Source organism: Callorhinus ursinus, unplaced genomic scaffold (genome assembly GCF_003265705.2).
Source record: "Callorhinus ursinus isolate GAN/ISIS: 27379988/994484 unplaced genomic scaffold, GSC_fseal_2.0 scaffold127, whole genome shotgun sequence".
Taxonomy (NCBI): domain Eukaryota; kingdom Metazoa; phylum Chordata; class Mammalia; order Carnivora; family Otariidae; genus Callorhinus; species Callorhinus ursinus.
This window is the reverse complement of record NW_027397189.1, coordinates 149,678-171,823: the sequence shown is the minus strand read 5'-3', so window position 1 is coordinate 171,823 and position 22,146 is coordinate 149,678. Positions and strand designations below refer to the sequence as shown.

The 22,146-nt window shown below is 55.8% G+C and overlaps 1 protein-coding gene across 3 annotated transcripts; it reads left to right on the top strand.

The window, feature by feature from the left end:
• Window positions 1-7,573: 7,573 nt before the first annotated feature.
• On the top strand, window positions 7,574-14,971 carry PLEKHF1 (pleckstrin homology and FYVE domain containing 1). 3 transcript variants are annotated; one of them, XM_025854224.2, is made up of 2 exons: window positions 7,574-7,655; window positions 13,335-14,971. In XM_025854224.2, the coding sequence occupies exon 2, from the start codon at window positions 13,352-13,354 to the stop codon at window positions 14,183-14,185; it is 834 nt and encodes a 277-aa protein (XP_025710009.1). In that variant the 5' UTR covers window positions 7,574-7,655; window positions 13,335-13,351; the 3' UTR covers window positions 14,186-14,971. The 3 variants fall into 3 exon arrangements, with proteins under 3 accessions (XP_025710009.1, XP_073746218.1, XP_025710010.1); XM_073890117.1 differs by having other exon boundaries at window positions 7,592-7,655; window positions 13,339-14,971; XM_025854225.2 differs by lacking the exon at window positions 7,574-7,655 and adding an exon at window positions 7,665-7,896.
• The last annotated feature ends 7,175 nt before the right edge of the window (window positions 14,972-22,146 follow it).

Sequence of the window (22,146 nt, the reverse complement as noted above, 5' to 3'; positions counted from 1 at the left end):
GGAAACATAGGTGCGAAGCTCCTTGACATCAGTCTTGGTGATGGTTTTTTGTATCTGACACCAAAAGCAAAAGCAACAAAAGCAAAAATAAACAGGTGGGACTTAGTGTGCTGATCACAATATATACAAATATTGAATCATTATATTGTACACCTGAAACTAACAATGTTGTATGTCAAGGATATCTCCATTAAAAATTAAAAACTATTTTTTTAATTTTTAATTAAAAAAAGAAAAAGAAAGTTTCTCTAAGATATGAAGAGAGGGTGAATTAAAGCTCTTCCATTACCTCAGTTGGAGAGGAGGAAAGGGTGAGGGTTTGGGAAACAGGAGGTAAAGGGAGGGCAGAGCAGAGGCAGGGAGTCTGGAGACATTAAGTGTCTGGAGGTTGGGGTCTTGGGTGGTGGGAGCATCACTGGTACATTCGTGTCTAGTTGGGGTCTTCCAATAAGCAGACACCAAAACAAGAGCAGACATGCAGTCCATGAATTAGAGGGAAGACCCATGAAGGATAAAGAAGAGGTTTCCAGGAAAGGGGGGCAGAGCCTGCAGACTACTCCATTGGTGGGACACCCAGAAAGAGAGGGAGAAGGAAGTATAGAGTAGAAAGAGTCTCAAACTTCACAACAGTTCCAGGAAAGCTTCGCCAGGCCAGTGGACAATCCCTGAGCCAAGGGAGCCTGACACAAACTGAGTGTGTCCCCTCTAAAATTCATATGCTGACACTTAATCCCAATGTGATAAGATTTGATCCTTTGGGAGGTACACAGGTCGTGAGGGTGGGGCCCTCATGAATGGGATTAGTGCCCCCATGAGAAGAGGCTGAAAAGCTAGCTAGGTCTCTCTTTCCCCCATATGACGGTACAAGGAAGAGATGACTGTCTACCACCCAGAGGAGGGGTCTCGCCAGAACCCAACCATGCCGGTGCCCTGATCTCAGACTTCCAGCCTCTAGGAGAGTCAGAAATAATTTTTTACTTTTTAGGCTCCCCTGTTTGTAACTTGTAAGAGCAGCCTAAACTAAGACATTGCCCAAGGTCCCACATCTCACAGAAACGTACCAGTATTAGCACCCTGCATGCTCAGACATTGTCTGGGAGCAGCCTGGATGAAGTAGGGTCTTGGCATAGAAGGAGTGAACTGAGAAGAGCAGCTTCTGGACCATCTATCCACCATGGCCCCTGCAGCAGGAAGGGCAGGGCATTAACATTCTGCACCCACCTCCAATGTATGGGTTCCCCCCCCCCACACACACACACACACAAGCAATTCTCAGACACTAGCTGGGTGTCCTACAATTCTACTCAATTCTGACACCATCTACCTGGAGACAGCATCATATCCCACAGGTTAAGGGCTCAGTCCCAGAAGTCTGACCCCCTCCCACTTCAGACTCTAGTCACAAATTTAGGTTTTCACCTGTGTTGGCTAATTGGTTATAGATCAGAGGTTTCAATGAACCCCTGATTGGCTTTGATTAATTTACTATTATGAATAACATTCTTGCACATTGATTTTGGTGGACACATGCCCTCTTTCCTTTTGGATATACACTTGGGAGTAGATTTTCTGGGCCATAGGATAGCATATGTTGAGCTCAGTAGACTCTGCCAAATGGTTTTCCAAATAGTTGTATCCATTTATACTCCCTCCAGCAACCTATGAGAATCCACTTGCTCTGTATCTTTGCCAACACTTGACATTGTCAACATTTACAATTTTAGCAGTCCTGGTGGGTGTCAAGTTCAGATTTTAAAATTCAGTGTGCTGGCCAAACAGAAAGGGTCTGTGGGCCTATAGGCACCTGGTGTGAAACTTTGCACCTGAGGGCTGTTCAAGCTCTGCACATGCACTGCACACACACACACACACACACACATCACCACCCCCCCCCTTGCAAATACACACCTGGAAGGTAGGCTCCTCCTCCCCTTCTCTGAGCACTTACGTGGAGTCCTACTTAGGCAGGGCTCCTTGCCCTGTGCTGGTTTCCAGCTCTCCACCTCGGGTATCCCAGTGCTGATCGCCCCAAAGTACTGCACACACAGTCCATGTGGTGGAGACAGTTAGGATTATGATCAGTAGCATCACCACCACTATTTGGACATGCACAAATGCACAAGGTAAAATGTCTAGAAGAAATAAAAGGATGCATAACAAATTGATGCATAACAAGTTATCTCAAAATTTGGTGGCTTGAGAAAATAAACATTTGGGATGTCACATGGTTTCTGAGGGTCAGGAGTTGGGGAGGGGCTTAGCTGGATGGTCCTGCCTCAAGGTCGCTTGGAAGGTTGCCGTTAAGGTGTCAGTCTGGGTTGCAGTCACCTTGGGTCTTCCCTGGGCCCGGATGGTCCCTCACATGGCCAGCAAGCTGCTGCTGAGGTTTCTCACTCCACGGCCATCTCCCCAGGGCTGCTTGATCAGCCTCAGGACGAAGGAGCTGACTTCCCCCAGAGCCAGTGATCCAAGAGAGCAAGGCAGAAGCCTGGACAGTCACACGCGGTCATTTCCACAATCTCCCCTGGTCACACAGGGTCACCTGTGCAGTGTGGGAGGGAACTAGACAAGAGTATAAAATGTGAGTCCCTCTATCACAGGTCCACACCATCCATTTCCCCACCAGAGGTAACCGCTGGCACTAGTTTCTCACGAATTGTTCTGGCAATAATTTTCACACATACTCATGCAGGAAGTCACATGTATACACACACTTTTTGCACCTTACTTTTTTCTCTCAATAGATCTTGAAAATCGTTCCACAGCAGGTCATAGGGACCTGCCTTCTTCCCTTTAACTGCGGTGAGCCCAGCCACGGTATGGATGTCCATGATCTAACTAGCCCCCTGTCGATGGATATTTAGGTTGTCCCATTATTTCCCTATTGTAAGTGAAGCTGCAATGAATAGATATGAGCATATATCCTTTTGCACAAATACAATAATGTCTAAGAATAAGTTTCTAAGAGGGGACTAGCTGGACAGACGGGCCGCCCTTTCTCAACGTGATAGATGTTGCCACGTTGCCCGCCATGGAAGTTGGATATAATAATTTGCATGCTTGGCAGCAAAGGTGTGGATTTCATGAAGCTTTGAGGGGTAATGGCCAAAAACATGGGGCATCTCGGGCAGCCCAGCAAGTAATTCAAATGGAACATCACCCATTCCTGTCCTTTGAAGCCTTTCTTGACTGCCCCAGCCCCGCTCCTCAGCCAGAAAGCCTCCCCTGGCCCTTTCCCACACCACGCGCTGGGCCTTTTTCTCTCTCTAGCTTGCATCTTCCTGGTCCTTAAAATTCCTGTTCTTGCCTTAAATGCAGCAGATGAAGAGTTCTTTGCCAGCCAGACCCCAAGGACTGATTTTCTGGTGCCAAAACTGTGCTCCAAGATGTGGTATCCAACCCAGACAGTTCTCATCTGATATGACCTCTGTCCTCTGCTCTGGGTGAGCGGTTCTGGCTCCTCATGGACGAATATGTTCCACGGGTCTGCCCCCTGCTCGACTGCGAGCCTCCCAAGGGCAGAGGCCGTGCCCCCTTCATCTCTGCCTCCACCGCTTGGCTGTGGCACAGTGTCCAGTAACTGTGGAAGGAATGGATGACCCAGATGGAACTTTGTCAATCCAGTGCTGTCAGAGGCCTCTTGGTTTGACCCTCTTGGAGAAAGTAGGGGTGTCTAAATCATTCTGAAGATGATCTTTAATGCAATATTTATTTCATCCGTCTGAAGCATTTTTCAAAGGGCAGTTTTCTCTTCTCGTGTATCTTGTTTTCCCCTTTGGCCCGGTCAGAGCCTCGCGGAGGCACCCATGATGGGAAACAGACCCATACTGCCTGCAAACATGACAAGGAGGTGCAGACTTGGAATGACACGCATGGGCAAACACACACAGGAAGGGGTAAATATTGACCCTGCAGAGGCAGGTGTGGGGGGGGGCGGGGAAGGCCACTGCTGTTCTGTGGTTGCGCAGAGTGCACATTTCCTCTCGGTTTCAAATCCGACACTTCAGCAATCCAGGATCCAACAATCCTTTAAAAAAAATCCAACAACCTTGAGAGATTTTCTTGTGAAATCGGTTTCCAAACCTCTCAGGGGCTCCTCTTCTACAATTAATCTTCACAACCGTTTCACGAGAAATCCTTCCCTAATGTCCACATTTCCACGGTTTGCAGACCCAGCCTCAGGTGTAGCACAGCAGCATGCAGAATCCTGGGGAGCGAGCCGACTTGAAGTCAAGTCCATGAGGCCCCATGATACGTGGGACAACCGCCGTTTGCTTTTTTTCCCCTTTACTTGTTGGCCCAACTTTCTGTTTTGAATATTTTCAACTGAGCGGAAGAGTTGTAAGAAAGCAATGACGACCACCTGTAGGTGAGGGGTCGGCAAGCTCCAGCCTCTGGCCTGTTTTTGCATGACCCGTGAGCTAACAATGGCCTTTATATTTTTAAGTGGCTGAAAAAAAAAATGAAAAGGAGAATAAAGTTTCCTAACACACGAACCTGATTGGACAGTCAGCCGTCAGCGTCGCCAAGCAAAGCTGCCCACGGGCTGGCACCCTGGCGAGGGCTGTGCTCGGGGCAACAGCGGAGCTGCTGAGTTGCCATGCCATGAGCCCGGAGGGGCTCACAGAGACCAAACTGTTGACTATTTGACCCTTTTCAGAAAGTCTGCCCCCCTCTGACCTAGGTCATCCCCTGTTACTACTTTGCCCCGTTTGTTTTCATCCCTCTTGCTGCAACATTTGTGCTGGTGGGGATCCTTCACGCTAAATGCTTTGTGTCTGCCTCACTGTCATAAGCCCAAGGCGGGGAATGACAGGTGTAGGCTGAGGAGACATAAGATAATATGGAGTACTTAGCACACAGCGCTTGGCACTTAGACAAAACTTAAAAAGATCCAATATAAATTTCTGGCATTTTCCACCCAGGTGTTTGCCGGAACTCCTAACTTGAAAATCATGAGCCTTGGCAGTTTCCTGAAAGCCTGGTTCCCCAAGTCTGGAAGCCAGCTTTCCCTCAGAAAGGGCTTCTTACCCCAGGAGAAAAAAAAAAAAAAAAAAGCCTCAGGGAGAGCTCATTTTTTCCACAGCTTGTGGCTTGGCTGAGTCAACTTCTGCCTTTCCCTGAGTCACGAGTTTTTCCTCTTATTTGGAGGAGCAGGCCCTCCGCCCAGGTCTTCTCCGCCCACAGCTGGTCCCTGTTGGGAAGGGGCGGACGGCTAGATGAGGAGAGTCTCCGCTGTCTCCACCCTGAGGCCCAGAATGTCAGCGCTGGAGTCAAGGACAGAGGAGGAGACTGAGGCCCCAGTGGGTCCTGGAACAGCAGTGAGACAAAGCTAGTTGGGGTCTCCCACCTCCAGGACCAACGGGTGTGCCTCCTCCCTCTGGTTTCCCAGAACCATGAAAAGGCCTCCCTTTTCTGGACACCTGCTGCATGCCAGGAGCAGTGTTAGGTGCCAGGGTGCTGTCTCAAACTGGATAATCCTGCCTTCAAAGGCTCTCTGGCTCCCTTCCGTGGTGCCCTCACCCCAGGCAGGGCCTACGTTCCCCACGAAGCCCCTCTTGCTAGGGAGGTGGGGGACCTGGTCCTGAAGCAGTCATGGAACATGGCCTTGAAGGCTCCGCTCAGTGTCCCCCTCCAGCACCCACCAGCCCCCAGCAACAAGCAGTGTGTACACTTGGGATGGCATTTACCGGGGTCCCAACTGACCTGCCTGATTCTACGTCAGCCTCTGGGGTGGTTGGGCCTTGTGTCCTTCTCCTCTGATGGTGTAGAGGCCCTGCTGTACCATCAGGACTCCTCAGTGCAGATGCTTAGTCAACTGGAAGCACATAAACGGGTAAAGCGGGGCAAGAAGGAAATCACAGAGTGAGGTGGGACTGTCGTGAATGGGGTCATGTGCCCAATCTGAAGGGAACAGTTCCACGAGGAGATGGGGGCCGTGTTTTCAAATCCTCTGATTTATGAGAAGGTGAAAATCCTGATTTTTATATGAAAGAGCTCAGTATGAAGGTTTGCCATGCATTGTATACATGTTTACTTTTATGAGCCCATGGCTTCTGTGGGGTGCTCAGTAAGCACTGTCTGTCCTACTGCGGAGGTAACAGCAGCGAAGGTGGTGGAGGGGGGCTCGTGGCGGTGGTGGGGAGGCGGGCTTGCCAAGGCCATTTGTGGTGGTCCTCTCACTTGCCTACCACCCCTCTTCTTTGGGCCTCTCCCTCCCTTCTCCTCCCTTGCCTCATCCCCTTCCCTTCTTAGCCCATGTCCTGGCCTCACTCCACCTGGGCTAGGAGAGGCCCATCCCTACCTCACAGGCTCTGCCCACACCGCCCCGGAGGGCAGGTCACCACTGCTCCGCTCAGGCCTCCTCGCTCCAGCCCCCAGTCCGGATCAGCTCTTGTGCCTGCTGCTGTCTCTGGCCTTGGTCCTGGCAGGCAGACACTGCACTGGCCTGAGCTGGCTCCTCGCCAAAGTGCCCAGCGTCTGCCCTATTTGGCACGACAAACTGTCACTGTGGGACAGTGACCACGTTTCTACCAAGTGCTCATATCGGTTCTCAGAACTGGAGATAAAGAGAGGAACAAGATCAATATAGTCCAGTCCATGGGGTTCACTGCCTAGGTGAGGGAGACTAGCCATGAACACATAAATGAGTGACTGAATAAGATGACTTCGGGTTGGAGAAATAATTTACAAAATAATAAAACTGGGTGAGGTAGCTGAGGGTCGGGGGGGAGGAGTGGAGGCGGTGAGCTGCTTTGGGTGGTCAAGGGAAACCTCTGAGGACATGGCAGTTTGAGGTGAGACTTGAATGCCAACAATGCAGCCATGGGAAGATCTGGAGGTAGGGGCATGCAAAGGCCCATAGGTGGGAACAACCTTGGGGTTTTGAGGAACAGGAAGAAGCCAGTGTGAAATGAAGTGCGGGGAGGGGACCAGAGGGAGGCTGGGACAGGCCTCCTGGAGGGGTGAGGCCTGGAATTTCATTCCAGGGTCCCAGGAGGCAGGGGAGGGTCTGGGTGGGGAGGCAGCATAACCTGCTGGATGTTGGAGTGCGTGATGAGCGCATTAGAGTCCACTAAACTGGACTCTCCTTCTATGAAAGTTTCCACTATACAAAGTTTTAAAATATAAAAAGGATTAAATGCTGCTGATTGTTAATATGATGATGATTGGTTTCTCGGGTGCTGAGAGGAGATGACTGTGTCAGCGAGCAGCAGGGAGGCCCGCCAGAGGCGGCACAAGGCACAGTAACTCCAAGGCCTCGCTTGGGAGTCCTGCGAGGACTGTCTCCAGCGAGGTGGGAGCGGCAGGGGGAAATGGGCAGGGGCCTGGGGCAGTCAGACTGGAGAGCCAGCCCTGGGAGGTCCCGAAAAGTAACTCTGTGCAGGTCCTGCCCACGGCGGGCGCGCACGGCGTGCCCATTCTAACTCTGGGGGGCTCTGCCCGCCTACACTTCCCGGGCTGTCAGGCACCGAGAGTCGGGAGCCCAGGCACCGCCCCCGCCCGCGCGCCGGGGCTCCGATTGGCGGAGCCGCCGCGAGGGGCGTGTCCTGCGAGAGTGGGCGCTCAGACCCGGAGCGGACCGCTGCGGCCAAGAGCAGGCTCGCGGAGGGGTGCCGGGCGGGGCGCAGGCGCGCAGGGAGCCGGCGGAGGAGGTAAGGGCCCCGGGCCGGGCAGGGACACGAGGGGAAGGCAGGTCGCCTGCCCGCCGCCTCCAGTCTCCCCGGCCGCCCTGTCGAGGTGGCTCCGGGGCTTGGGCGGGACCGGCGCGCAGCAAGGGCCACCTCAGACCCTGAGCCCGAGCAGAGGCGCGGAGGAGGGCGCTTACTGCTGGCTGGGGCTGCTGGAGGCGAGGTGGAGGCTGCAGGGGCTCCAGGCAGAGCGGGGTGTGCACAAGTAAGGGCGTTCGGGGTCAAGGCCGGGTCCCTGGGATGCGCGACCTGTGAGCAGAGGAGGTCCGAAGGCGCCCGCGGGTGCTGCCCCCTGAGGCGGCGGGGATCTCCACTAGAGCCCTGGCCTGACGCCGCCGTGGGGGCCTCACTCCTTGGTCCCAGTTTTCGGGGTCTGCACACGTGAGCAGAGTCAGCTGCCCCAGTGGACCCGGGAGGTGGCGGGGGGAGAGTGGCAGTGCTTTCTGGGTGGCCTTGGTCCTCTCTGGCCTCTCTCACTATGGAACAGCCTGGTCCCCAAGGCGTTGGAGTTTGTGATTTTGGGTAGGAGTTGTCAGAAGAAATGGCAGGGCTTCATCTCCCATTTCACAGAGGAAGTCACTAAGGTCGGCCTACAGAGATGGCAGTTCCTTCCCAACCTGGAATCAGCGGGAATCTCCTTCCCTTTCCTCTTCCGGAACACCGAAGAGTTAAGCAAGGCAGTGGTGTCTTCAGCCCCCTTTACAGGGGGGAGAAGGAAGTTTCCAAAGGTTCCAGAAGGTTCCAAAGTTCAGAGGCACTCTGAAATTTGATCTCCACAGTGAAAGGAAAATGTTGGTTTACAATTTGAACAAAGTTCTTATCTCACCCCAGAGGGTGAAAAGCCAGTGGGGAGGGTGGATCATTGCGGGGGGTCATTCTTGGCACAGAGTTTCCACTTAGTACTGGGCTGTTCCTGGGCACATAATTTCCACTGGGGTCTGTGCAGGCCGAGAGATGACTCTGACTTAGGCCTGTGTCCCTGCACACGTCAGCCCTCAGGGCTGCCAAGACAGGAGGTGAGGCAGCCCAGCTGAGCTAAGGGACCTGCCCAGATCAGCCCAAGGGATCCCTGGGCTGGTATGGGGTTGGGGAGGTGGGGCAGGGGATCAGGCATTTGGAGAGGGACCCTGCCCTCTGGACTTGAGGATTTCTGATTCTGTCTTTGGTCAAGAACAGCTTTCTTGGAGCTGGGCTCCCCCATCACTCGACTGGGCCCTTGGGCAGTAATTTTGATGATGGGGGTGGTACTTTCCCCCGTGGGGCTTTCGTGAGGATTAAGTGAGAGAATACTTATAATGTGCTTACAGTTGTAGCTGGTGAGCTGTAAGCTCCTAGTTAATAGCACCTCTGGTTTATTTTCCTTATTACTTTTTTTTTTTTTTTTTTCTTGGAGAAGGGCCTCCAGGAAACACAGGGTTAGACAAGGCTGAGGGGCAGCCCCTCTGGAAGGAAAGGACACTTGGATCTGGCACGCTCCTCAGTGTACTTGGAGAAAACCTCAGATCCTCATTTGGCCTCTGGACCTTCAAGACTGGCCTCTGCTGGCCCCTTTGACCTTACCTCTTACCCCTCACTCCTTCCTCTATGGCCTCCACGGGTCAGATTCTTGAGCTGTTCCCAAGGCCCAGAACATTCTTTTCTCCGGCCTTTGCATGACTGGCTCTTTCACAGTGTTAGGGTTGGTGCAAGGTTACTTCCTCACCAGGCCTTGCCTGACCCCCACCCCCACCCCAGCTCTGTCAGGCAGATCAGACTTTTGCTTCACAGCACTTAGCACACACAATCAGAAATTACCTTGTTGATTTACTTACTAGTCTGACTGTCCCACTCGGGAGTCTGTTACTAAAGGGCCTGGTCCCTACTTCTTTGCTGTCTGTCACCTGGTGCCAAGCACAGTAGGACTGTGTCTGGCACATGGTAGGACTTACGATACACATTTGGAAGGTGAAATCCAGCAGACGTGAGAGCACCGTGGGCCTGGTTGGGGCTGGATGGAAGGAAGGGCGGCGATGAATCAGCCTGGCCCCAGTCAGAAGAAGCCAAAGGACAGTACAAGGGGCCAGCATTCTGACCCCCCACCTCCGTGATCTTGGCCAGGTACCTCCTTCTCTGATAAGCGGTGTCCCCAACTGTAGCTCTCACAGAAGGGTGGACTTGGGTGCCCCTCCTAGGTCCTGCTTTCCAGGGTTCCCAGGGTGGGGCCCCAGACTTCTCTCACAAATCACACAGACTATTTCTGAGTGGAGGAGAGGAGAGAACAAGTTCCATCAGGACAAAGCCCTGTGTCAGGTGCATCCCCAGAGTAGGTGCGTTATGCATTTCCCCCCCTCCATTGCTGGTTATATCCAGGTACCCTTTCTCCAGGCCACTTTCACCTGACTTTGATTTGGGTCCATCATTTGTTTTTAACCTGTCTTAACCCTTTTTAAGTGTACAGTTCAGTGGTATTAAGTATATTTCCATTGTTGTGAAACATCTCCAGAATTCTTTTCATCTTGCAAAAGTGAAGCTCTGTACCCATCAAATAACAGCTCTCCTTCCTCCCGCTGCCCCCCAACCTGGGCAACCACCTTTCTACTTTCTGTCTCTATGCATTTGACTACTTGCAATGCTGCATGGGAGTGGAACCGTACCGTATTTGTTGTTTTGTGACCAACTTATTTCATGGAGCAAAAATGTCTTCAGGGTTCATCCATGTGGTAGCAGGGGTCAGAATTTCCTTCCTTTTATGGCTGAATAATTTTCTGTTGCACATTCTGTTCAGCCGTTCAGCCGTCGACGGACATTTGGGTTCCTTCCACCTCCCAGCTACTGTGAATAATGCTGCCATGAACGTGGGTGTGCAATACCACTTTGAGACCCTGCTTTCCGTCTGGTGGGGAGACACCCAGGAATGGAAGTGCTTGGTCAGATGGTATTTCTATTTTTGATCTCTCGAGGAGCCCCCATACTCTTTTCCTTAGTGCTACACCAATTTACATTTCCCCCAACAGCGCGCCAGGGTTTCAACCTCACGTCTTTGCCAACACTTGTTATTGCCTGGGTTTTTTAAGTTGTTGTTTTTTTTTTTAATAGTAGCCACCTTCATGCATGTAAAGTTCCATCTTCTCCATCTTCATTCGAATATCTAGTTCTTGAACACTTTTGCACCATTTTGTAATATCTACACAAATCTGTCACTTACCATTTGGCAGGTTGCTTTTTCCACTCAGTGTCTGATGTCTGTTGTCACTCCACGTTGACCCGCATGGATTGGGTGAGTCGTAGTAGCTGCCGGAGGTCTTCCTGCGTGTGAGTGGCCCAGCTGTGGGAACCATTCCCCCACCGCTAGGCGTCTCTGTTGTCTCTGCCACAGGTCTTGAACTCATGGCTCCTGGGGGTCTCCCTCGGCTGCGGTCTGAGCTCCTCCAGTGGAGCCCTTAGCCAGCACTCAGCCCAGCCAGTGGGGGGAAGGGGGATGGCCTCTGGAATTTTTTCAGATTGTCCACAGCAGGGACCCAGTGATTGGTCCTAGCAGGACAGCCCAGGGCTGTCACCAGTAATCAGCGAGGTCTGAAACGCACAGCCAAGATTAGCAACCTAAAAAGAGTCGTTCTTACATAAGTTGGTGTGGGCAGCATCTCTCAGGATGCCTTGTGGTCTGAAGGGGGCAAGCGGTATGTGACTCAGGGGACTGAGCACCCGTCTTGTGCAATGCATCCAGCCCCCACACTGAGCCCCGCTCTGGCTTCCCACAAGTAGTCTGACTTATAGAACTGCAGTGTGGTGACCCAGAAATACCATGAGTGTGATCAGCTTGGCCAGGGTCATGCTGTGTGTGCCTGTGTGCACCTGGCAGTGGCCATGAAGTCAGCTCTCACCTGCTTCTTTCTAGGAAGTAAAGCTGACTCTATGCATGGGGGGCCCTCAGGGAGCTTTGGAAGGGTTCCTTCATTCACTTCACAGTAGGTGCAAAACACCTACTGTGTGCTCGGCACTGTTCCAAGCACTGGGGATACTGTAGTGAACAAGACAAGGCTCCTGCCCTCATGGAGTTTAGAACCCAGAAATGGAAATACAAAACATGTAAGCAAATGATAGATAGATAAGAAAATATTAGGTCCTGATAAGTCCTAGGGTAACATCTTAGAGAAAGGGTCAATAAACTTTCTCTGTAAAGGGCCACGTAGTACGTACTTTAGGCTTTACAACCCGTGGTGTCTGTCACCTCTAGTCATCTCTACCATTGCAGCCTGAAAGCGGCCACAGACAATTTTAAGTGGGGTGTGGCCATGTTCCAATAAAACTTTATTTACAAAAACAGGCTGTGGGCCAGATTTGACCCTCAGGCCATAGTTTGCCAACCCTGTACTTGAGATGGGGTTGTCAGAGACCCTTTCTGAAGGGAGATGAGGACCGAGAGCCCAGTCACAGGAAGGAGCCAGCATGGGACAGCCTAGTTCAGGCAAAACATGATGGCACCCTGCTGTGGATCCAGCCGCGTAGCTGTGTGGTGAGAGGTGGGCAAACTCTGGCCAGTGGTGAGAGATAAAGATGGTGGAGCTTGCTCATGAGGTGACCGTTGGGGGTACAGGAAAGAGGAGGCTCAAGGAGGAGTCCTAGATTTGGGGCTTGAACAAATGGGTGAATGGTGGTTCTGTTTATGGAAAAGAAGAACTGGAAGGAAAAGCTGGGTTGGTGTTAGGCATGTTGAATTTGAGGACCTTCTTAGAGGAGCAGGTAGGAAATCGCGTGGGCAGGTGGACGTCCGTGCTTAACAGCGCAGGAGAGAAGCCACAGCTGGAGGCTTGACCGGGGGAGTCAGCAGGATTTGGGTGGTCTTCAGTGCCATGAGTCTGGAGGTCAAAGGCAGTGTGTGTGGACAGAACTGGATGAGATCTGGGCCACTGACATCTCGTGCTTGGCAGAGGAGGACAGAGTGGGCCTCACACTCCATGGAGGATGGCACTGTCTCCCGGGAAACAAGCTCTGGGCCCCCTACCTACAGAGCCTCAGTTTCCCCCCTGTCACTGGGGGATTCTACCTCCTTGGGTTGGTGTGGGGACTAAATAAGATAGTCATGCTCGACATGGAGGAAGCAGTCAGCGTGTGGTACCTGTGATGCAGGCAGTGGTGACCACTGAGCCGTGGGCCGAGGGAGCGGGCTGCAGGTCTGTGATGGTTTGGCTTGGTGGATGGCGGAGTCCGTGATGGGTTAGGGTTGCAGACACCGGTGCCTGGCACTCACTGTCCCACCTGGAGCAGGCCCAAAGTGCCAGGTCTCTGGTGCTCCTGGGAGCCCCTGATGGGAGTTGGGGCTCAGTATCCTTGCCCCTTGGGGTGGACAGCGTTGAGGCACGTTCTCCCCTGGCTCCCAAGGGTCCCCAGGGAGTTGAGCCCCCACTGGCCACAGTGGTGGCCTGGCTCAGCCACACATCTTCACTGCTGCCTCCCCGTCCCGGGCTGGCTTCCACGTGCCCCTCACTGGGGACCGCCCCTTCATGTCTCGGCAGTTCCTTGTCTAAGAGTTGGCTCTGGCTTCTGGGGCAGCGAGTTTGTGCGGTTGGCTGGCCGTCTGGGCCCTGTGGTGGCCTGTCTGGCTGGGATGCGAGGGCCATGGGGTCTGGGGTCCGGCGCCTCCCTCACCTGCCGCCCCTCCCACAGCCAGGCTGCCGGAGAACATGGTGGATTACCTGGCCAACACGGAGATCAACAGCCAGCGCATCGCGGCCGTGGAGAGCTGCTTCGGGGCGTCAGGGCAGCCGCTGGCCCTGCCAGGCCGCGTGCTGCTGGGCGAGGGCATGCTGACCAAGGAGTGCCGCAAGAAGGCCAAGCCACGCATCTTCTTCCTCTTCAACGACATCCTGGTGTATGGCAGCATCGTGCTCCACAAGCGCAAGTACCGCAGCCAGCACATCATCCCGCTGGAGGAGGTGACGCTCGAGCCGCTGCCCGAGACCGCGCAGGCCAAGAACCGCTGGATGATCCGGACGGCCAAGAAGTCCTTCGTGGTGTCAGCCGCCTCCAGCACGGAGCGCCAGGAGTGGATCAGCCACATTGAGGAGTGTGTGCGGCGGCAGCTGCTGGCCACGGGCCGCCAGCCCAGCACGGAGCACGCGGCGCCCTGGATCCCCGACAAGGCCACGGACATCTGCATGCGCTGCACGCAGACGCGCTTCTCGGCCCTCACGCGGCGCCACCACTGCCGCAAGTGCGGCTTCGTAGTGTGTGCCGAGTGCTCCCGAGAGCGCTTCCTCCTGCCGCGCCTGTCGCCCAAGCCCCTGCGCGTCTGCAGCCTCTGCTACCGCCAGCTGGCCGCCCCGAAGCGGGAGGCGGAGGAGCTGCACGCGGGGGCCCCCGGGCAGCCGGCCCACTCGGCCGGGGCGGGCTGCGAGGCATCCAGCGGGGACGAGGAGGACTCTGACGAGGACAAGGAGGGCAATGGGGACGGCGACTGGCCCAGCAGTGTGGAGTTCTACGCCTCGGGCGCCTCCTGGTCAGCCTTCCACAGCTGACCGGGATCTGCGGCTGTGAGGGAGGGCCTCCCGGGCCCTCCTGCATCCGAGCGGACTCCATGGTTGGGCCCCGAGAGAGCAGAGTTCCCGCGCTGCACCCCGCCCCCAGGACCCTGCCCCACGGGTGGCAGGCACAGTGGGAGTGGCCCTTTCTCTCCAGACCCCAGTGCCTTTGTGCTGGACATTGGCATCCTTCTTTTCCACTTCAGGTAATTCTCTGTCCACTTAGCGAACTCAAAACACTCGGGCCTGTTAGGAACAAATAAATGCCTTTTTCTCAGCCCTAAGAGCTGTGGTCCCAGATAATGCCTTGAGCTAGACAACCCCAGGCACCTTTCGGGACCAGAGGGAAGATAGGACTGGAGTGAGGTCCCCTGAGGCCGTGCACCCCAGCACCTGCCCCCCAGACAAGTGACCCCCCCCCCCCAGGGAACACTGGGAGGACTGGAAACCAGATCTGCCCATGCACCTCGCTGACGCTCACCTGCCTGGCTGGCTGGGCCTTCTCAGGCCAGGCATGGGAGCTCACCTTGAGCCAGACTGGAGTCTGCCATGCCGTGGGTGCCCACCAGGTGTGGGCCTGAAGCCTGGCTCCGCGGAGTCCAGGGCACATGCCCGGGCCCCTGACCCCATCTCCCCTCACTCCAGATGTCCAGGTGTCTGATGCCCCTTGGTCCTGTCCCCTGTGGCTGGGGAAAGCAGTGTTTTCTGTTAGGACCCTTCATTGCAAGTGACAGAAACCCTACCCAGACTGATTTAACAATAAAAAGAACACTTATTAACTCACGTGGTCAAAAAGTTCAGGAATGACTTGCTTCAGACACAGCTCATCAGGGGCTCAAACCATGCGCGGTGGCGGATGTCCGCAACCATCCCCCATGCTGGGTGTCCTGGGAACATTGGCAGCACAGTGGGGTCAGACATTCATGCCACACCTGGGCTGCTTCCCGAGGACGTGGCCCCGTCCACCTGGGTGCTCTGCCCATGGCCCAGCACGACATGGTCTGCCCATGACAACACGGTCTCCTGATTTGCTTCTGCTCTGGTCTTTCCCTGTTGCCTGGCTGACCTTGGCCAGAGCCCACTGTGGTGGAGGGGGAGGTCACTGTCAGCGAGAAGTAGTGACTCTGGGACCAGGAAAGCCTCCCCTAGCCCACATGACCCTCTGCCTAAAACCCTTTCATCAGGGCTCCAGACCTTGGGGGAAGAATCGCCCTCTGGCCGGTTCTCAAGTCTTCCTGTGCAGATAGAACCCTGAGGGTCTGGCTAGAGTACCACATCCGATTCAGCTGGTCGCTGGCTTCCAGGGACAGCCAGGCTCCAGCCAGCTGTTGACAGGGAGCCACCCCTGTGAGGGAGGGTAGAAGAGGTAAAGTGCCAGGCCCCGGGCCTGCCTGTCGCCTTCCTGCATGGGCAGAGGGAGGCTGGCAGGGAGGGTCAGAGGTGCTTCCAAGAACAACTTGTTGGTTTTCAAGCCCTTGGCCTCCCTGAGCCACACAAACTGGTCTAGGCTGGTTCTGCCTGAGCAGAGGGCTCAGGGCAGGACAGGTCATGGGATGAGGGGCAACTTCCTGAAGACGGATCAGATACCCTCTCACAGCCAGGCCAGGTAGCCCCATCCCTTCACCCCAGGGCCGGGGCTGGGGCAGGGAGTGCCCAGCTCCAACCACTGGCCTCCTGGTCACAGCCCCGCTCTCCTGGAGCCTCCCTTTCCTGGTGAAGGGGGAGTAGAAGCACCGGGCAGCTTTCATGTGGACAGGAAGGAGGACTGCCTACAGCGTGCAGGGCAGGTGGCTGAGAGCCATGCCCTCCTCACCAGGGCTGGGCAGCTTCTGGCTCAACCCTTAGCCCGGGACCCTTAGGCCTGCTCCCCTAGTACCCCCACCTATAGGGCCTGCAAGGACTCAGGGCTTGAGTGGCCGCAAGCTTTGGGGGGCCTTCATTCATGCAGACACATTGCTGTGTGCCATGCCACGTGCTGGGGACACAGCCGTGGGTGAGACACACAAGGTCCCCACTCTTAAGGTGTCTCCTCTGGCCGAGGAGCCAGGCTGGGGCAGGTGGTGTCAGTCCTGGTGTGCTGTGACGGGGGCGGGGACTGAGGCATGACGTGGTGGGCAGGTGGACGGCAGCACTCCGCAGGGGTGAGCTCCCCGCATATGGTGAGAAAGAGAGCAATGCCAGCTAGAGAGGTGGCGCTCCAGACAGAGGGAATGGCAGGTGCCAAGGCCCTGAGGAGAGGAGGTGTTCTGGAGCAGCGTGGCTGGACTGAGGCCAGACGGGTGGTGGGGCCGGCTCAGATGAGCCAGGAGCCACTAGAACCTCCCACAGGGCAGCAAGTCTGCTCTTTGCTTTCCAGAGCTTGCCTGGTAGCTGTGTGCAGATGGCTGAGGCAGAGAGAGCCACCTGACAGCCACCCCAGACTCCTAGGATCCCTGAGAGGGGAACCAGGCTCCACTAAAGCCGCATCTGCCTGCGGTGGTGGGGGGTGGACGGCAAGCTGTGGCTGTCCCCACCTCCTCCTAAAGGGCTGGCCCCTCCCCTGTTCTGACTGACAGCAGATGGTGCACCAGGAAGCAAGATAAATGCCTCCGGCAGAGCATTTGCCCTGGGCCAGTGTGGGGGGTCGGTGATGGTCAGCGCCCCGGCCACTGAAGCCCAGAGGGGAATGTGTTGGGAGGAAGCGAGACCTCCCAGAAAAGATGTGGGCCCGAGAAGGGAAGGTGCTGCCTCAGGAGACCCCATCTCTGACTCCTTTAGGTCTGGTCCCCTTTAGAGACAGCCTCGTCAGCCTGCCTTGGGTCATGGGTCAGGCCAAGCCCTGCCTCCAGCCGCGCCCCAGGCTGTTCCAAGAAGGGGCTGGCTGCCCGCCAGGCTGCCAGGGGGTTCTGCTTTCTCTCACCTACTTCCCCAGCAGGTGGAGTCCTGCGAAGCTCTGGAGCTGCCCCTAGTAGAGGCCACATAGCGGACCCTGGCCCTTGGCCACCACACCGCCCCCCTCGCATGGAGGAGGTCAGGAGTTCTCAGGGCTCAATCAATGCTTCTCCTCTTTGCGATGTTCCCTCTTCCCATAACGAAGCTTGAGGTCTGGCCGCAGGGCTGGGTCTGCTGGGCCTATGTCCCAGCCCTCGCTCTCTCCTGGGGCTTTGCTTACAGGGCCTGGCAAGGACCGGGAACCCACTGTCCTGCCAGCCAAGTGCTCCCTTCCACAGCCCAGGAATCCTTCCTCCCAGCCGTGCCTGGACTCCGTGTTCCTGCCAGAGGCTGATCCTTCAGCCCTGGGAGGGGCCTGCCCTGCCCTGCCCCTCCTCCTGGGAGATGGAGATGGAGATGGAGATGGGCTGGGAGAGGGTCCGAGGACCGGGCCTATGCATTTGAGGGGCACCCACCACCTCAGCATTGCCTGAAGCGCCCCTGTGGCATCAGCCCTGATGGAGGTCGCTCCAGGTGGAAAGTGAAGTCTCAGGGTGACCTCAGGGCAAAGAGGCCTCCCTTGAGAGTTTGACCTACCCCTGGGCAGGGCTGCAGTGGTCCTACAGGACTCGAATACTGAGGGACGCCTCTGCAGGTCACTGATGCTGATGCTGAACCTGGCTGCCCCGTACTGAGACCCATCTGGCCGCCGGCCTCAGGAAGGCAGAGCCGGGTTACACAAGGCCATCCTGAGTCTGAAGGGGATGTGGCCTGAGTCCTGAGAGAGGGATAGACAAAGCCAGTGGCCAGAGCTCCCAGAATAGTTGTGTGCTCAGGGAGGGCTTCCTGGAGAAGGTGATGTTTAGTTGAGCCCCAGGAAGGCACGACTTTATCAGAGAGGACAGTGGTCTCCACCAGGACTGGGACTCTGGGTCTTTTGTTCACTATCCCCTCCTGCCCGTGACACTGAACATGTGTGGATTGAATAAATGAATCAAGTAAGAAATGAGGTTGGGGACCTGGGGGCAGAAGGGATAATAATGAAATGGCCATTGAGCCTCACCTCTAGAGCCTCCAGTCAAGGTGCTGGATGAGAACTGGTGGGCCTGGCCTCTTTCTGGAGGGTTGGGGAGCAGCCCCGTCCCCCAGACACTGAGTGCTGCCCTGTCAGCAGGGACAGGAAGCGTCCATTCCCCCCTCCCAGGCAGAGCTTTCTGGAGACGTGATGTCAGACCTGTTTGCAGGGGGCCATCATCCAGGTTGGCCTCAGAGGATGTCAGCTGGCCTGGCCTCTGCCCAGCCCCAGCCTGTTCTTGGGGACTCAGCCAGGAAGAGGCTGCAGGGGAAGTCAGGGCCCCCGCCAGGCTCTGCTACCAGGCAGGTGGGGAGTGACTGCAAGGCTGACCCAGTTCTCAGCCAGGATCCTGGGGTTCTCAGGCCACTCTCACAAACAAGGCAACCACTTCCGCTAGCCTGCCTCTGACCCAGGCCTGCAGGAAGTAACCCTCCCCAGGCCTGTGGGCCGGCGAGAGGCCACCTCCGAGTCTGAGGCTTTTCACACCTGGCGCCAGCAGGCTCTGGGCTGCCCGAAGCCTCCCTCCTCAGTGCTTGCCAACTGTCTCCCTGCCTCTCTCTGCACCCAGGCTCCATCAGTGAAGGGGCCCACACCCTCCACTTGGGTGCTCTGCCTTAGCCCTGAGCAGACTCAATGAGAGACCTGTGCCCAGAGGACAGAAGTTGGGGCGCGCGGGTCACAGGCCAGAGGAGGGATTCTGCCTCACTAAGCCAAACAGAGCCAGATCCTGGGCTTCTCTGGGCTACTTGCTGACTCTGAACCCAGCATCCGCCTTTGTGCATGAACTTTGGCCCTCCCTGTGGACCCCAGTCTGCTGCCACCTCCCCTCTGCAGCCTTCCTGGTTGCCCCAGGGCAGCATGGCTAGCCCATCTGTGCTCCCCAGAGCACCTGCAGCCCCAGCTCTGGCTCCCACCCTCCGTCCTTCATGAAGTGCCTGAGTGGGCCCTCGAGTCTGGGCTGCTCGAGGGTAGGGGGCCACTCAATCATCATTCACCTGCAGCCCCCACAACTCTCAGCGTTTCCACAGATGCCTTTCATGGAAGGTGGCCTTGGGCCTTCCCCTAGCTCCGGGCGGGGGGGGGGGGGCTGTCTGCAAGATGCTGGGGTCACGGGACCTCAAAGCCGCTGCATCCAAAACTGACCCCGTTGGCTTCCCCTAACCAACTAGTCCTGCCTCCATTGGCGCCTGCCCCCATGCCTTTGAGCCAGACACTGGGGAGTCTCCTGACCCTTCCTTGCCTGTCCCCCACCCTCCTGTGCCTTTCTAGGTAACCCAGGCCCAAACTGGGGGAGCCTGTGGAGCACTGGGGCCCTGAAGGAGCTTCCATAGGGCCCTGGAGGGAGTGGTTCAGGCAAGACCACAGAGGTGGCACAAGGTAGAGTCCTTATCCCAATGGACAGTGAGCCCTGTGCACACACGGGTGCACACACCCCTCGGGCCCCTCTCAGCCTGCCTCCTACTTTGCCCTCCCAGACTCCCCATGTCACAGCCTCAGACTAGCTCTTGGAGCAGTCTAGAAGGGAGGAATCGAGAGTGAGGGCGGGGGCTCACACTCAGGAAGGGAGAGTGAACATCCAAGAGGCTCTCGGGTACTCCTCCCCATTTCCTTCAGTGTTTGGGCTGGGGAGCCGAGGCCCCCGGGGCAGGTGCACCCCTGACACTCACGAATCGGGGACAGTGCCAGAGTCCTGTGCCATGTCTTCCCAGAGTCCTCTCTCCTGCTGGCTCCCCTCACCACCACAGAGCGAGATCTGACTGGAATGTTCCAATGCTGAAAGCAGAAAGGCTGGCAGGCAGGGAGGAAGAGAAGGGGGCTGGGGGTGAAGACCAAGCCAGACATTTCTGGGCAAAAACAAGGGGAAATTTCAATCCCTGGAGTGTCACTTTAGGGGGTCCTGTCAGATGTTCTGACCCCAAAGAACAGGCTTTCTGGAGAGCAGTTCTGCTCACAGTAGCTCCCAAGCTGGGAGGGAGGGAAGCTGGGTGCCAGGAGCCAGTCGTCCGTGCTGCTGCCGCCCACTGTTTCCCCACACAGTGGGGCTTAACATGCCCCCTAGCTGCCCATAGCGACACCCCGGGTGTGGGAACCCAGGCTTCCAGGATTCTGGAACCACACACACAAAGATACACACACACACACACACACACACACACAAATTTTCCTTTGTGTGTACAGAAGGAAACTTTATGCAGTTGCAAATTGCCAACATTCTCAAAATACCAAAATGCCTTCCTTTGTATCCCAACCAAGCCTCCTGGAGTCCCCACCCCCACCCAGAACGTAGAGGGACCCTCTCAGCCTTGGGCCAAGCTAGCCACTATAGCTAATCTCTCTCCCCCAGGGTTGAGCTAGAGCTGGTCTAAGAGAGTGGCGTCAAGGCAGAGGCGCTCAGGGAGAGGGAGTCTGGCTGGGGGCTGGGATGTAGTCATCACCCCAGGACAGGCCCAGGCTCCCCACGCCCTTCTGTTCTACACTCATGTCCTCGCCTTGAAACACAGGCCAGCTCCCAACTCCCTGACCCCTGCTGCTGGAGGGGGTTCACAGCGTGGTGGGCACCCATGGCTCACCTGTGTATGTTCGTCCTTTGGGTACTCACACCCTGGTATTCACTGGCATGAAATAATACAAAAAAAGTGGGGTGCCTGGGTGGCTCAGTCGTTAAGCGTCTGCCTTCGACTCAGGTCATGATCCCAGGGTCCTGGGATCAAGCCCTGCATCGGGCTCCCTGCTCAGCCGGAAACCTGCTTCTCCCTCTCCCACTCCCCCTGCTTGTGTTCCCTCTCTCGCTGTGTCTCTCTCTGTCAAATAAATAAAATCTTAAAAAAAAAAAAAAATTGTTCGTCTCTACTTCCAATTCCTGGCACAGAGCTCCCAAACACCTTGGAATTTCCCGGGTGACAGGAGTGCCTGGTGTCCTAATGAGGCAGAACTTAGTGGGCACTAGAAAGACCAAGCTGTGATTAGAAGCTTGGAACTTTCGGTCCCACCCCTCATTCTCCCGGAAGGGGAGGGGGACCAGAAACTGAGCTAATGATCAGTCATGGTGAAGTTTCCATAAAAACCCCAGAAGTAAGGGGTTCAGAGAGCTTTTGGGTTGGTGAACATGCAGAGGTGCTGGGAGGGTGGCCCCTGGGGTGGTGGGGAGGCTCCGCAGCCTTCCCACATACCTTGCCCTACGCATCTCTTCATCTGGCCATTCATCTGTAGCCTTTATCCTAACCTCTGTGATAAACCAGTCAATGTATTTCACTGGGTGCTGTGAGCTCTTTTAGCAAATTCTCAAACCCGAGGAGGGGATCACGGGAGCCCTGATTTATAGCTAGTCAGTGAGAAGGACAGGGGACACCCCTGGACTTGTGACTGCTGTCCGAAGTGGGGGCAGTCTGGTCTGTGGCATCTGCGCTAAGGTCGGGGAGAGAGCATCAGAACCAAACCGAACCGTAGGACACCGAGCTGGTGTTGCAGAGAATCGCTTGGTGGGGGGAGCCCCCCACGTGCGGTGTCAGAGCGCGGTGAGTGTGGTAGTGCGTGCGGGGCGGTGGAATAAAGGCAAGAATAGGAGTGTTCCTCCCCCTCCTTGCTTTGGCTACTGGCTTCTGTGCAGCTGGGCCATTCACATCCTGGCTCTAGAAATGAGCATAGAATCTGGGTCGGAACAACCAGCAGTTGGTAGGACTGAGAGGGTGTCCTGAGGGCTGTGAGGGTCCACGTCCACTTCTCCCACCTGTGCAGAGAGGCGTGGTCCTGAGTCACGTGTCAGGGGGTCACAGCCCGGCTCTCAGCAGGGTCCCAGGAAAGGGATCAGGGGCCCTACATTCATCCCAGAATGAGGCTGTCACAGAGACACAGTGCAGATTTCAATTCAATTAGGGAGAAACCCACCCAATGATGAACAGCTCCAAGATATGAAAACAGCGCATTCAAAAGCACAATGGACACAGTGATTGTTTCCTTTATTCAAGTCAGAAAC

Bases quoted from the DNA above. Each gene is read 5' to 3' on its own strand.
- PLEKHF1 (XM_025854224.2), top strand. From the start codon at position 13,352: ATGGTGGATTACCTGGCCAACACGGAGATCAACAGCCAGCGCATCGCG.